Raw genomic sequence first — 15,371 nt, forward strand, 5'->3', positions numbered from 1 at the left:
ATCTTAATACATCCACTATAATCCGCATTATTCCACCCAGTTATTCTGATTAATCCTGCGTAATCCGTTTTCTGAAGTGGGCCAACTTCCGAATTTCGTGATGTCCTTTGGCATATTTAGGGTTAGCCAACTTATAAACGCCATCGCATTTTGTTAAGAAGGCCCCAAGTTTTTATATCTGTTCTCGTCCACCCACTTTGAGAATGCTACTGCTCCTCATAACGGACTGAAAGCCCTACGCAGACGCACACCCTCGGTGGCTTTGACAAAGCGCAGACGCTCGTGTCTGGGGTTATGCTATGGACCAAGTGTGATGTGTCAGCATCACAAATAGATTATATGCCTCTCTACCTGAGTTTCCTACTTCACACAGACCGGCGTAGCGCTACCACTTTGTACCTGATGTGCGTCTGGACTTGTAGCGCAAAAGGGTTATACGTAACATGGTCGATGTTTTGATGCCGGTTCCTCTCTACAGGTTGACGTACCGTGAAGGCTCAGGACATGATGTTCCAAACCGGCTGCAAACGCTACCATTAGAACCATAAATCAGATTACTTTTTCTTTAAGCTAATACACTACCGGCAAAAATACGGCTCGATGCAAAGGCTTGTTGCCCTCAAGTCACACATATGCATTTCGTGCATGAAAGTTCATCAGACCATCGCCATTATCAGCCTAACAACGTACACCTCAGTACAAAAGCTTCTCCCATATGCCTCCTATTAACCCGATCGTGAATTTATCGAATGCTGCGACACCATTTCCCACTGGGACGTCCTTCGATGCGTTTTAAGAAAAATCTGCAACTAGAAGTCCTAAGTGTAGTCGATAATTTCAGGTCAAAATTGAGAGGGTCGGTTCGTGCGATATTGTCACGTAGTGGTGACAACGCCGTGGACCTCGGACGAGCAGACTGGCATGGAATTCATACTCTTCATTGGAGCTGTCTTGTGACCACAAACAATTGAACAACTCGGCGGTAGCGCATATGAGCGTAATGCCGTCCGGGAACTCTGTTTCTTCATTCAAACAGCTTCCGGAGGACGGACTGATATATTCCGCTAGTTTCTTACGTTTCCATCGCCCTTCTGTAATCATCTGTACGTAAGAAACGAGCGGAATGCATCAGTGTGCTTTCCATAAATTGTTTGGATGAAGGAATAGTATTCTCGGATGTCATTAGGAAGCGCATGGGTTAGGTTTTCTCTTTGTTATTTTGTGTGCTTGTCTCATTATGAGCCTTCAGTTCAAAGCCATGAGCCTTCAGTATGAGCCTTCAGTTCAATTCAATTCAAAGTCAACGTTATGTGCTGTGCCTCTGACATCTTTGGAAATTCGCGACATAACAACTTCTTAAATATCTATGACGAATCTGCCAGGCATGAACTCTGATGAACCTCACTGAGTTAATTCTCAGTTGCTGCGAGCCATGGCGGAGGCGCTAAAATTTCCGATTTCGCTCTACGTAAGGCCTGCAGAAACGTGGAGGCTAACACACAGGGTTCAGCTTAAGTTAAGGACAACGCAGTGAGCCATGGAAAGAAAAATGATAGATGTAACGTTAAGAGACCGGAAGCTGGCGGAGTGGGTCGGAGAACGCGAGTTAAAAACATCCTAGTGGAAATCAAGAGGAAGAAATGGGAGCTTGGCAGGGCATGTAATGCGAAGGCAAGATAACCGCTGGCCCTTAAGGGTAACGGAGTGGATTCCAAGAGAAGGCAAGCGTAGCAGGGGGCGGCAGAAAGTTAGGTGGGCGGATGAGATTAAGAAAGTTTCCGGGGATAGGATGGCCGCAACTGGCGAAGAAGGGCCGAGTTAATGGAGGAGACATGGGAGAGGCCTTTGCCCTGCAGTGGGCGTAGTCAGGCTGATGATGACGATGATGAAGGTCTGCCCGAGTGCAGTACCCACCACTTGGCCGCACTCTGCGAGCCTGGCCACCTGTCTGGCCACCAGGGCGGAGTAAGCGTCGCAGAGCTGCAGGTACGCCTCCCTCGAGACGCTCTCGTCCAGGCGCCGCTGGAGGCACTGGACCCGGAGGGCGCACGTCTCCTGCACAGGCGCAGTTTTTCGTTTTTTACTTAATTACCCACTTTACTTCATTTCAGAGATAGTGGCTCATGTGCGGTGTAAGCGTCGTCGTCGTGGTTTTAAATACAGGGTGCCCAGGCTAACTTTAGCCAAGGGTTAAAAAAATAAGATATTTGTGGTAGGCTAGGGAAACCACTTACATACAGCTACCAGCTGGCTTGCGCATGTAGGCATTTTTTTGTGATGCTACTAATTAAGGAGAAATTAAGAAAATTTTTCTAAATGCGTAAATATTGACTTTAGACGGCAGATGTGAATAGCAAAGTTGAAGAGCACCATCAGGAACCTCCCTCTATTTATTTGCCATAAAGCCTCACGTGTACCTTTTTCTGAGCTCCAAAGAGAATCCGCGAAATACAAAAAAATCACGTGGCTAGCGCATTCGCGTGCCACGATTGTGCTGCTCTCAATCCTGGCTTGAGTGAACGAAATCAGCTGCTGGGATGGCGCGACGACCCCACTGCTCCGGCAGGCCCATATGTCGACGGTGGTTGCGGCGCCCGCGCGAGCCAGTCTGCAAGCGTGATGGCGCAAGTTACGTCATTCAGTGCTTATGTGGTCTGTTCTTCGTTCGACCTCGTTTTTCATGCTTTTATACTATGCATTGTATTTACGACAACAATGAAGGGAAGAGCTCGTTATGGAGGTTCTTACCAGGGTTCTTACCCCCTTGGAGACTACTCCGGCGTTGCAGAGTCAACACTTAGTCGCGAGGAGGTGCCTGGATGAAGGCGCGGCCGTGTTCCATACATGGTAAGTTGCTGGGCAAGTTGGTTCCGATATTCCATGACTACAGCGCAACGAACGGGACAAGAAGGACACAGGCAGATCGCTGTGTTGTGTCTCTGCCTGTGTCCTTCTTCTTGTCCCGTTCGTTGCGCTGTAGTCATGGAGTTCCATACATGGAAACAGTGCATCCAAAGTAAGCCAACGAAGCAAGTTTAAACAGCAAGACATTGCTGTAATGCTGGCAAACATATACGAGAAATCAGAAGGTTTAATGGAACTAAAGAGCACTGTTAAAAAAAATTGAGTAATAAGTGGAAAAGCCCTAATAAACATAGTGCACATGTCCAAATAGAGAAATTTCACAAGGACTGTTTCAAATATTATGTAGGATGGGGGTTTGTTAAAGGCACTGGGACCTCAGGAGCAGGGCGGCAACAGTTCGTGGTCGGCGAAGGCGAGAACAGAGCACGCGCAGCGATGGCAGCGCCGCCGCTAAGCAGAACGGTCGTCTTCGTCTTCACAGTTGCCCCCGGGGAAAAAGAGGAGCCAACCTGGCGACTTAGGGCGCGGGCAGGATGGCTGGGTCGTAGAATGGCTTGAGGCGCTGGACATGAACAGTCTCGCGTCCACGGCAGCGGCGATCAGAAGACGGCACGAGAGGTTCGACTGTGTAATTAACTGGAGGTGTACGCGCCAGGACACGGTATGGGCCATGGTATTTGGCGAGAAATTTTGACGACAGGCAAGGAGTATTTGTCGGAACCCAGAGCCACACTAGGGAGCCATTGGGGAAGTGTGGCGTTGTTTGATTGAGGTCGTGGCGGGATTTCTCTCTGCACTGGTTGTCAGTTGTGAGAGCACGGGCGATGCGGCGACAGTCTTCGGCGTGCTGGGCGGCTTCAGATAGAGGCGTATACTCGGAAGCGTCCGGTTGGTACGGCAGAATGGTGTCGATGGTAGCAGAAGGGTGACGGCCGTAAAGGAGAAAGAAAGGAGAGAAGCCAGTAGTGGACTGCGTTGCGGTATTGTACGCATAGGTTACATACGGAAACACAAGATCCCAGTTAGACTGGTTTGAAGAGACGTACATAGATAGCATGTCACCGAGGGTACGGTTAAAGCGCTCGGTGAGACCGTTGGTTTGCGGATGATATGCGGAGGTGGTGCGATGAATTACATTGCACTTGGTGAGCAGTGCCTTCACAACATCGGATAAGAAGGCGCGGCCTCTGTCGCTCAGCAATTCGCGTGGGGCGCCATGACGAAGGATGAATCGGTTTAAAATAAACGAGGCAACTTCGGAGGCTGTGGCAGCTGGCAGGGCGGCGGTTTCGGCATACCTTGTCAAATGGTCAACCGCGACGATAGCCCAACGGTTGCCGGCCGAAGTGTACGGAAGGGGGCCGTATAAATCAATGCCGACGCGGTCAAATGGGCGTGGTGGGCAGGGTAGCGGCTGCAATTCTCCAGCAGAACGTTGAGGTAACGGCTTGCGACGTTGACAGGTAAGGCACGAGCGCACGTATTTGAGGATGAAGGTGTACATGCCGCGCCAATAATATCGTAGCCGGATGCGAGCGTAGGTCTTGAACACTCCGACATGACCACACTCCGGGTCAGCGTGAAAATGGGCGCAAGCTTCCGAGCGAAGGTGACGGGGAATAACTAGCAACCACTTTCGGCCATCTGAGCTGTAGTTGCGGCGATAAAGGAGGTTATCACGAATTGAGAAATGGGAAGCATGGCGGCGAAGAGCACGCGACGGAGAAGCAGCCGTAGGGTTTGTGAGGAAGTCAAGAAGAGAAGAGATCCATCGGTCGGCACGCTGCGCCGAAGGCATGACGCTGATGTGAAGCATCGATGAGGAGGCGTCTAAGGTTGAAAGGCTCGAAGTATTGGCTGGAAGTGGGCAGCGCGATAGAGCATCGGCGTCTTGATGTTTGCGGCCAGTACGATACACGACGCGGATGTCGTATTCCTGGAGGCGAAGGGCCCACCTCGCGAGGCGACCGGATGGGTCTTTCAGAGAGGGCAGCCAGCACAGCGCGTGGTGGTCGGTCACGACTTCAAACGGGCGGCCGTAGAGGTAAGGGCGGAACTTGGTAAGGGCCCAAACTATCGCCAGACACTCTTTTTCAGTGACCGAGTAATTAGATTCAGCCTTTGTGATCGTGCGGCTGGCATAGGCAACGACGTATTCGGCGAAGCCAGGTTTACGTTGTGCGAGTACGGCGCCGAGGCCTACCCCACTGGCGTCAGTATGGACCTCGGTGGGTGCGGTCGGGTCGAAATGGCGCAGTATCGGTGGGGCAGTGAGCATACGGCGCAAGGAATCGAAGGCGTCGTCACACACTTGGGACCATTGCGAAAGATCGGAACTGCCGGATAGAAGTTGTGTCAAAGGTGCAGCGATTGAGGCAAAGTTGCGTATAAACCTACGGAAGTAGGAGCACAACCCTAGGAAGCTGCGCAGTTCTTTGATAGAAGTAGGTCGAGGGAACGCAGCCACAGCGCGAAGTTTAGCCGGGTCCGGACGGACACCCTCCTTGGAAACAACGTGGCCTAAAATGGTGAGTTGGCGAGCGGCAAAATGGCACTTCTTTAAGTTGAGATGGAGGCCGGCGTCAGAGAGGCAGGTCAAAACGTGCTTCAGGCGGTAAAGGTGAGTGTCAAAGTCAGGCGAAAACACGACGATGTCGTCGAGGTAACAGAGGCAGGTTTTCCACTTGAGACCACGCAGAATGGTATCCATCATCCGCTCAAACGTGGCGGGAGCATTACAAAGACCGAAAGGCATTACAGTAAATTCATATAGGCCGTCAGGTGTTACAAAAGCTGTCTTGGGGCGATCGGCCTCTTCCATGGGTACCTGCCAGTACCCGGAACGTAAATCTAAAGAGTAAAATATTTCGGCACCTTGCAAGCAGTCTAGCGCGTCATCGATGCGTGGCAGGGAATATACGTCCTTGCGCGTAATCTTGTTAAGGCGGCGGTAGTCTACACAGAAACGGATGGAGCCGTCTTTCTTTTTGACAAGCACAACTGGCGAAGCCCATGGACAGCTTGAGGGTTTAATCACGCCGCTATTGAGCGCTCTTGAGCGCTCTTGGTCGACTTGATCTTCAATAACTTGGCGCTCGGGTGCCGACACACGATAGGGGCGCTGCCGTAGTGGAGCGTGGGCACCTGTGTCTATGCGATGTGTGACAGTCGACGTTAGGCCCAGTGAGCTGTGATGACAGTCGAAGGAGGCGCGGAACTGGTTGAGCAAGTCGAGAAGCTGCGTGCGCTGCGGCGGCGGAAGATCTGCGTCGATGGAGCGGAGAAATAGTTCGGTAGATGAAGGAGTGGGTGTAGAAGATGGTGGGCTGAGCGCCGCGAGTCTGATGAGCGATGAACCGGCAGTCTCCTCATGGGTTAGAATAGACGCGACAGGTTGGACACTGCCGACACATTCGCCACGGCGCAAAGCACTAGGGTAGGGAAACGGGTTACAGACCCACAGTACGGAAAGGCCAGCAGAAAAAGTCAATACGGCGTAAGGCAGAGGAAGGCACTTGCGCCGGAGAAAAGTATGGGCTGGCGTGAAAAGAACAGTGTCATCACGAGAAGGGGCACAAGAGAGGCGCACAAGGACGGAAGAACATGGAGGCAGGTCGATGTCTTCGGTGACGAGGGCTTTAATACATGGCGGTGAAGGAGCAGCGTCCGGCAGGGATTGGGGCAGAGCACAGAACCCGACTTCAGCGCGAGCGCAATCGATGACAGCGGCATGACGAGAAAGGAAATCCCAGCCCAAAATAACAGAGTGAGAACAACACGGCAGTACGACGAACTCGATCGTGTAGAGGACATCCTGAATTAAAACTCGAGCGGTGCAAGCTGCCGACGGCTTGATGTGCTGAGCGCTGGCCGTGCGCAGTGAGAGACCGGCAATTGGCGTCTTAACTTTCTTCAAGCGGCGTCAAAGGTTTGCGTCTTTTACTGAAATTGCGGCGCCAGTGTCTACAAGGACCGTGACAGAAATTCCCTCGACCGAAACGTCAATAAGGTTCGCAGGGACAGCTGAGGTCTTTGGTAGTTCGACGAGGACGCAGTTCTTGCCTCAGCAACTGCGACATCTAGTTTTCCTCTTGAGAATTACTTGGGCGGCGACGCATCGGAGAAATGGAGCGTCGTCGCGGCGAAGGGGAACGGCGGTCGGTAATCGCTGAACGGTCGGGGGAGAAAGGACGAGTGCACGCACGAGGCTCAGCAGACGCGGAGTACTGACGCGCTGGAGGCCAGTACCCGACCGGCGGTGTCGAAACTGGGAGACGGCGACGGCAATGGCGGGCTACGTGGCCAGGCAATCCGCAAGTGTAGCAAATAGGCCGGTTATCCGTCGTGCGCCAAGGATCTCGGTCTCGTGGAGATGGTCGCAGATAAGGTGCCGGCGCTTGTACGGGCACTGACATTATAGGGTACGTAGGCGGCCGAGGTTGTGCGACGACTTCAGAGTAAGTCATTGGACGGGCGACAGGTTTTGGGGCGACGTTGCCATAATTCAGAGGGGTGGCCACTGGTCTTGGGGCGGCGTCAGCGTACGCCAGCGGAGCTGCGACAGGTGGTGATGAATGCGCTGACGGAAGCACCTCAGCAACCTGCTCTCGAATTGCATGTTGGAGAGCCGGGGCCAAATATGGTGGCGACCCCTGAGTGCTAGGAAAAAGAGAAAGCTGACGGGCCACCTCCTCACGCAAAAGTCTTTGACTTGCTGCAGCAGAGAGGAGTTATCAGCTGCGGGTGTCAGTGCAGCAAGTGACTCTACATGAGCTGAATGCTGACGAGTCAGGACCCTCTGCTTACGTAGCTCCTCGAAGCTCTGGCACAGCGTGATGACTTCCGAAACGGTGCGCAAGTCCCGAGCGAGCAGCATTTGAAAGGCGTCATCATCAATGCCTTTCAAGATCTGCTTGATCTTCTCAGCTTCCGGCATGCTGACGTTCACTCGGTTGCAGAGGGCGATTACATCTTCTATGTAGCTAGTGAAGCTTTCGCCGACCTGCTGCGACCGTTCACGTAAGCGTTGTTCGGCGCGAAGTTGTCTGACAGCTGGGCGACCAAACACTTCTGAGAACTTCGTCTTGAAGGTTGATCAAGTCGCAACGTCCCCTTCATGGTTACGGTACCATAAGTTTGCGACGCCGGTAAGACAAAAAATTACATTGTTGAGCTTTGTCTCGTCATCCCACTTGTTATACAGGCTCACCCGCTCGTAGGATGCGAGCCAGTCTTCCACGTCATGGTCATCTGTGCCGCTGAAGATAGCCGGGTCCCTTTGGCGAAGGGAGCCGGCACAGATGACAGTCGGTGGGCCTGCTTGCACGGCTTGGTGTTGGATGTCTACAGGCATCGCAGGTGTCGGAAGAGTGCGGCTACGGAGCTCCAGAGCCGATATCGTTACCCGGCGACTCCACCAAATGTAGGATGGGGGTTTGTTAAAGGCACTGGGACCTCAGGAGCATGGCGGCAACAGTTCGTGGTCGGCGAAGGCGAGAAGTGAGTGAGTGAGTAGAAACTTTATTGATTTATAAGATTTAGCCTGCGGTGGAGGTCTTCTTCAAGTCTTCTCTCCAAGTCTTGAGGTTGCCTCCTTAGCCTTGGGTGGTCCCCTAGTCCAGGGCTCCACTGAGCCTGGCCACCTCGCTTGCGTGTGCTATGCGAGAACAGAGCACGCGCAGCGACGGCAGCGCCGCCGCTAAGCAGAACGGTCGTCTTCGTCTTCACAATTAATTTTTCCCTGTAACAGCGTCCGAATTGAATGGGGTGCCAAACGAAGTTGTAAATGCGCAATCTCGAGAACAATCTTCCGTCCGTCTTGCTAAACTTATAAAGCAATAAAGTATATAAAGGAAATCTTTTATTACCTGTATTTTATGACTGTACTTTGTTAACACTGTTTTACTGATTGTACTGTATTGCTTGCATCTTGTTCCTGCTTGTCTGCGTATGCCACAAGTTTGATGTTGTGTCCACTCCTATCTTGGTCCAGGTTGGACCGATAGTATGTACAAATAAATAAATAAATAAATAAATAAATAAATAAATAAATAAATAAATAAATATCTGAGAAATGCGATGAGGTCTTTAAACAAAAGCGTGACCACGACAAAAAAAATCGTCGGTTTGAAAAAGAAAGTTTGTGCCACAGAAAGCCGAGAGGAAAGTTTCGCTGCTGATGAGGTTAAGCAGAATATTGACGACCTTGAGTGGCAAAGCCGCAAGTTAAATCTTCTGAACGAACCAGCGCAAAAACACAACGGACAAGAAAAAGGCGGAACACTACGCGCCGGCTGCAGCTCGGGTGCTTAAGATATTAGATAACAATTGCCGCGGCCGGCAACACTCTTTTGCTTCACTTTTATTTTTTAAATAAACCACTACCACCACACTACGGACAGGAGCGCTGAACTTTCAACTTTATTTTGGAAGTACAGATGCAACGTATATATACAGCCATGTCAGGGTGGCGCACCACACAAGGAAAGCAAGAACAAGTGGAATCTACAAGGTCATGATGAGACAAGCGGCACAAGCAAACCAAAGATCTTAACTAATATAATAAGTGAAGGCGAGAAGTTTCAATGGAGGCAAGAATAAAAAACAGGGAAAAAAAACAGGTAAAAAACGCCAGACCTCGTGAAGACGAAAATTGATTCTGATAACAAATCCAATAAAAACAAAAAGGTAAAAACCAATAAAAGCGATAAAAGCAATAAAGTTAACAGGGCAATGGAAATGAAAAAGATAAGATGCCAGCAAGTAACACGGCAAAAATACTAACAGCTAAAATTAAGAAAACATCGCGGAAAAACTAACAGCTAAAAAGTAAAACCCACAGAAACATAAGGTTACGTTTTGTGTATCAAATAGCGGAATGAAAGTTGGCGGAAAAAATGACGGTTGCATAAGGTGGGATAGTTAAAAAGTTAATGCCTCGAATTTTGTGCCAGATAGGCGACCTTATGCAACCGTCTTTTTTCCCGCCAACTTTCATTCCGCTATTTGATACACAAAACTTAACCTTATTTTTCTGTGGGTTTTACTTTCTAGCTGTTAGTTTTTCCGCGATGTTTTCTTAATTTTAGCTGTTAGTATTTTTGCCGTGTTACATGTTGGCATCTTATCTTTTTCATTTCCATTGCCCTGTTAACTTTATTGCTTTTATCACTTTTAATGGTTTTTTACCTTTTTGTTTTTGTCGGTTTTTGTTATCAGAATCAATTTTCGTCTTCACGAGGTCTGGCGTTTTTTCCCTGTTTTTTTTCCCTGTTGCTTATTCTTGCCTCCATTGAAACTTGTCACCTTCACGTGTTATATTAGTTAGGATCTTTGGTTTGCTTGTGTCGCTTGTCTCTTCATGACCTTGTAGATTCCACTTGTTCTTCCTTTCCTTGTGTGGTACGCCCCCCTGACATGGCTGTATATATACGTTGCATCTGTACTTCCAAAATAAAGTTGAAAGTTCAGCGCTCCTGTCCGTCGTGTTCCGCCTTTTTCTTGTCCGTTGTGTTTTTGCGCTGGTTCGTTCAGAAGCATGTCCTACCAACTAGCCCAACAATAGGTGTTGCTCAAAGTTAAATCTTGAAATCCATGGGATCCCAGAGTCGAAATATGAGGATCTTTTGACGAAATTGAACGCAGTGGCGGGCAAAGATAGACGTTCCACTGCAGATAGCTATTGATGACCCCGCTGTGCATCGGTTTTCGGCGGTGAGAGATGAAGATCCTGGTATTATCGCCCGCTTTTCAAAGCAGGCGATCAAGGATGACTTTATGAGCAAAAGGAAGTAACTGCGCTCGATCGGTTCTACATGCCTGAAAACCTCAACAAGAAAACCTGTGCTCTCTGATCTACGACCGAAAAACAAGATTTTTCGCAGGCCAACTGATGCAGCGCTCGCAATTCCTTTACGGCATGAACGTAATTAGACAGTTCAAGTCAGTCTTCTTCATGTCAGTTCATCACTTGCCCAATTCTTGCTGGGAAAGTGATGGCAGCAGCAGACACCTTATATGGCAGCAGACCATATATAACTGCCTGAGCTGCGGCATATTTTCACAGATTGTATTATGTGTTGCCTTTTTTTCTTGAAATATTTGTTGGCTGAAGATCTTGTTCATGTTGCCTATTGCTGAGCCTTAAGGTCTCTATTTTTGAATGATACAAAATTGTGACGCCGCGGTGACTCAGTGGTTATGGCACTCGGCTGCTGACCCGAAGACGTGGGTTCGATCCCAGCCGCAGCGGTCGAAAATCGATGGAGGCAAAATCCTAGAGGCCTGTGTACTGTGCGATGTCAGCGCACTTTAAAGAACCCCAGGTGGTCGAAATTTCCGGAGCCCTTCACTACGGCGTCTCTCATAGCCTGAGTTGCTTTGGGACGTTAAACCCCATGAACCAAACCAACCAAACCAACCATACAAAATTGTCTTTTAAACATTTTGTACAAGTTTCTTTTGAAGTTGTGATCGACACTTCGTGAATTCGTTTGCTGCAGAACTAGTGTGAAATTTAAAAATATAATATTTGTTAGCGTATAATCTGTTACTTTGTTATAGTCGATGTTTTTTAGTCATCTAATGTATGTGAAATATTTGATATTTACTTTAAATTTTGCATGATCAAGTCATCGCCTGCTGCCTTGTTGGTGGCTTTGTGGGCCTTTGTAAGGCTGTCAGGAACACCTTTTTTCATATCAACCCGCCGGAATATTTCCGGAAAATAAAACTGCATGAAATTGAATTGAATACTTTGAGCTTGATGTGATCAAGACAAATAAAGCATTAATTTATTTATTCCCCTTACCCCTAAATGGCCTCGCTCGGAGGTTATTACATAGAGGGAGTGATGCAATAAAATATTAAAAAGAGCAAGGCAATGACAAAAACAATAATTAGAGCACAAGCTGTAATGCAAAAGCAAGAAAAATAGACAAAATTAATCACAACGCAGTTCCACCACAGCGAATGAGCTCTTGAATTTTTTTATCAGTTTTTGTAGCGATGAGCGATTGTGAACTATTGCACGCTCTGCACGCGTTTAAATTTGAAAGAATGATCACGTCGTAGAAAGATGACATAAGATGACATAAACAAATCGTTACGAAGAGATGGACGGTCATAAGGGATATGGACGAAAAGCGTTAAAAATTCAAGTTTACGACGAAGTGATAAGTATTCCAGTTCAGCGTGTTTTTTTAATGCTGAGGCGCTTGTGTAAGGTGAGTAGTCCGAAAGGATGAAGCGAACAGCAATGTTTTGCAAAGATTCGATGTTCGTTGTAACGTGGGCTTCATCAAGGTCTGAAATGGCTGCCGCGTATTCGCTTTCAGGTCATATTATAGGGGTACGGGCAAGCTGTTCGACGTGTATATTGTCGTGAGTGTCCGACGAGCGCGGAGAAGAACGACCCTCCAGACGGGTGGCTGAGAACAGAAAGGCATTTATTTTAGAAAGGGACGGGCGAGCAGGGGCTCGCCCTCCGACGGGCGCCGGGAGAAGAGGGCGCCTCCGCTCTTTCACATTACTTGGCGCTCGGCTGTTACACTAGCTGGCGGCACACCACAGATATCGCGTGTTCGAGGTTACGTTTCAGAAGACCAAGTGAACGGCTAGCAGATGCTAGGGTGAGATCAATAGGGTGACACCATGTTAAGTCACAGTGAAGGTGCACCCCGAAGTACTCACTTGCATGTTGTCGTTAGTTGTACTGTACTGTCATTTCAGAACACCAGTGGTTGGAATACGGGCTTAACAACGAATGGAAGACGTTTTTTCTTTTGGAAACGCTTAACCAGGATGAGCATCGAGAGCAGACTGCGTCCAGGTCACTGTAAGGATTGGCGGTCTGAGTCGCTAGCAATGTTACGGTAAATTACGCAGTCATCAGTAAAGCGTGGAACTTTAGATGTTACGCAGGCAGTTAAATCCTTAATAAGAATAGAAAAAGCAAGTGTCTCAGAACGCTTCCTTGGGGTACACCAGATGTGACATGAGCAGCAGAAGGCTCAGAATTATTAACCGGGGTAAGTGAATCTAGACGAGATGAAGTTTTTAATCCATGAGAGCACATTAGGAAGGACGTTAGCCTGTTCAAGTTTCAGTAGGTCTGTGATAAGGAATCCGGTCGAAAGCTTTCGAATAAGCAAGAAATAGTGCGTTGACATGAAAGCCCGCGTCAAGTGATGGATGTAAGTCATTAGTAAAGCCAGCGAGTTGAGTGTCACATGAAAAACCTTTGCGGAAGCCGCGCTTTTATTTCATCGAATGTCACCGTTACCTCTGGCGTGTCCCAAGGGTCTGTTTTGGGGCCTTTGGTATTTCAAGTCTTTATAAATGACATTGTTGAAGGGCTTGAATGCAAAGTGAGATTATATGCCAACGATTGTGTCATTTACAGGAATATTAGAAACTACCATGATGTAAGCAGTGTACAGAGTGATGTGAACAAAATTAATTGTTGGTGCACTAAATAGGGCATGTCTTTAACCAGCGCTAAATGTCAGTACAGTTGAGCCCACTTATAACGAACTTGATCGTCACGCGGCATTTGTTCGTTGTATCCAAAGTTCGTAGTAAGTGGACCACCTATAATACGGGCAAAAAGAGTAAGCGAGACGAAAGTTAACTTTATTTTTGAAAAAAGTCCGTGATGCATGTCTGCTTCTTCAAAGCTGATCGCATCACTGCCGTTTCTAATTTTTCCAGCGCGGTAATATGTTCATCGCCAAGGCCTCTGCTGCACACGAGTTCCTTAAGCGACGCGATGTAACCGATTGCGGCTGAAGCGTTCACAGCAACCGGCGGTAGAGCAGCATCCTCGTCATCGTCCTCGTCGGTCTCTGGGCAGTCAGGAAGGGCTCGCACTTCACGCACAATAGCTTCGTCAGTGCATGGATCCGCAATGTCGGCGTCGTCATCAGCAGAAACGAAATCGTCCCAGACAACGTCAGGTCCGGCCAGCTGCGTGTCAACGACGCGTTGCCACAAGTCCTCGTTGCCACAAACACCGCCGGCTCGGTCAACTACGGGGGCCCGACAGCTTCGCGTTCGCTCTAACCGAGTGTTGAGGCCACAACAGTTCGTTATATGTGAGACACTGTGCCATTGCCCCAATATATATTTTGACGGTAGCATCGCCCTCGTTCGTACTAAGCGAGCGTTCGTTATATCTGCGACTGTTATAAGTGGGCTCGACTGTATGTGTCATTTTCCCGTAAACGTCTTCCCGTGAGATCAGTTTATAATTTGGACGGGCTACCGCTTGAAAAGGTCCAACATTACAAGTATCTACGGGTCTATTTTTCAGAAAATTTGATATGGAACCGACACATAGAATATTTAACCTTAAAGTCATATAGAACGCTAAACCTCATTAGAAGAAATTTTCATAAAGCCCCCACAAAAGTAAAAGAACAGCTATACGTAACTAATGTTCGTCCAATACACGAGTATGCTTGTGCGGCATGGGACCCTCAAACCTCTTATCTTGTGGAAAAACTTGAACGCATCCAGAACCACGCTGCCAGGTTTGTTTCTGGCAACTATAACTTCCGTAGTAGCATCACATTAGGTAAAGAAAACCTTCGGTGGAAAACACTGGCTGACCGGAGACTAACCGCAAAATTAAAACTTTTTTTCCAAATATACTCTGATCTCACGGAAATATACAAGATCTTGTACATTCTACCTCCATATTTTATCTCTGAACGCCGCGATCATAACTTGAAAGTTCTTGTACCGCGATGCCTAACTGATGTGTTTCGTAATTCTCTTTTCCTCATACTTCTTCACATTGAAATAGGCTTCCCAAGAGCATAGAACAATGTAAAACGGATAAATTTTTTCAGTCTTTCCTGGCGGCCAATCTGTCGTAGAGGCTTTCCACCCTTTCAAAACTTGTTTTCTCGGACTGACATTTCAGTGATGCGTTCTATTTTATTTTAGACAAATGTGCCTTATCGTTTATTTTCAATATTTGTGACATGCTCCTTTTAGGTATATGTTTACTGTTATTGTCCCCTATGCTATAATGGCCCTGGGCGCTGCAGGTACTTCTATAAATAAATAAAAAAAGTAATGCTGTGATCTTCGAGATAGTTACTGATTTGGCTGTGAAAAATATATTCCAGTAGTTTGCAAAGCCTGCTGGTTAATGAGATGGGACGATTGTTAAATGAGGAGGAATGCTCGAATTATTTGAAAATAGGTATTACCTTGACTACCCGCCAATCACTAGGAATTAGTTAATTTGATAATGACCGCGGGAACAACACGACAAGGCAGCGCAATGATTTGTTATACATTCTTAAGGATCTTAATGCTAAAACCGGGATTGTTCGTTCTGTGATGAAGAAGTGCCCGCGCGGCAGCGGGATGCACCCTGGCCAATCTCCCGCTGTGGGTATGTGCCATTCAGCCCGAGGACATCATCATCATCATCATCACTGCTCTCGGCGAGCGCGCGCTTCCTGTTGGTGCCGTTGGAACCAGTGCCTGTCGGT

At 48.2% G+C, this 15,371-nt stretch overlaps 1 protein-coding gene across 1 annotated transcript in view; it reads right to left on the reverse strand.

The window, feature by feature from the left end:
* The window catches only part of LOC149326770 (uncharacterized), a 249,310-nt gene that overhangs the window by 84,565 nt on the left and 149,374 nt on the right, over window positions 1–15,371 (reverse strand). Inside the window, exon 21 of the mRNA XM_089563716.1 lies at window positions 1,915–2,055. Coding sequence (XP_089419842.1) covers window positions 1,915–2,055 — 141 coding nt within the window. The remainder of the gene's footprint in view (window positions 1–1,914; window positions 2,056–15,371) is intronic.

This window comes from Amblyomma mixtum, chromosome 10, assembly GCF_055824585.1.
Source record: "Amblyomma mixtum isolate Tamu chromosome 10, ASM5582458v1, whole genome shotgun sequence".
Taxonomy (NCBI): Eukaryota; Metazoa; Arthropoda; class Arachnida; order Ixodida; family Ixodidae; genus Amblyomma; species Amblyomma mixtum.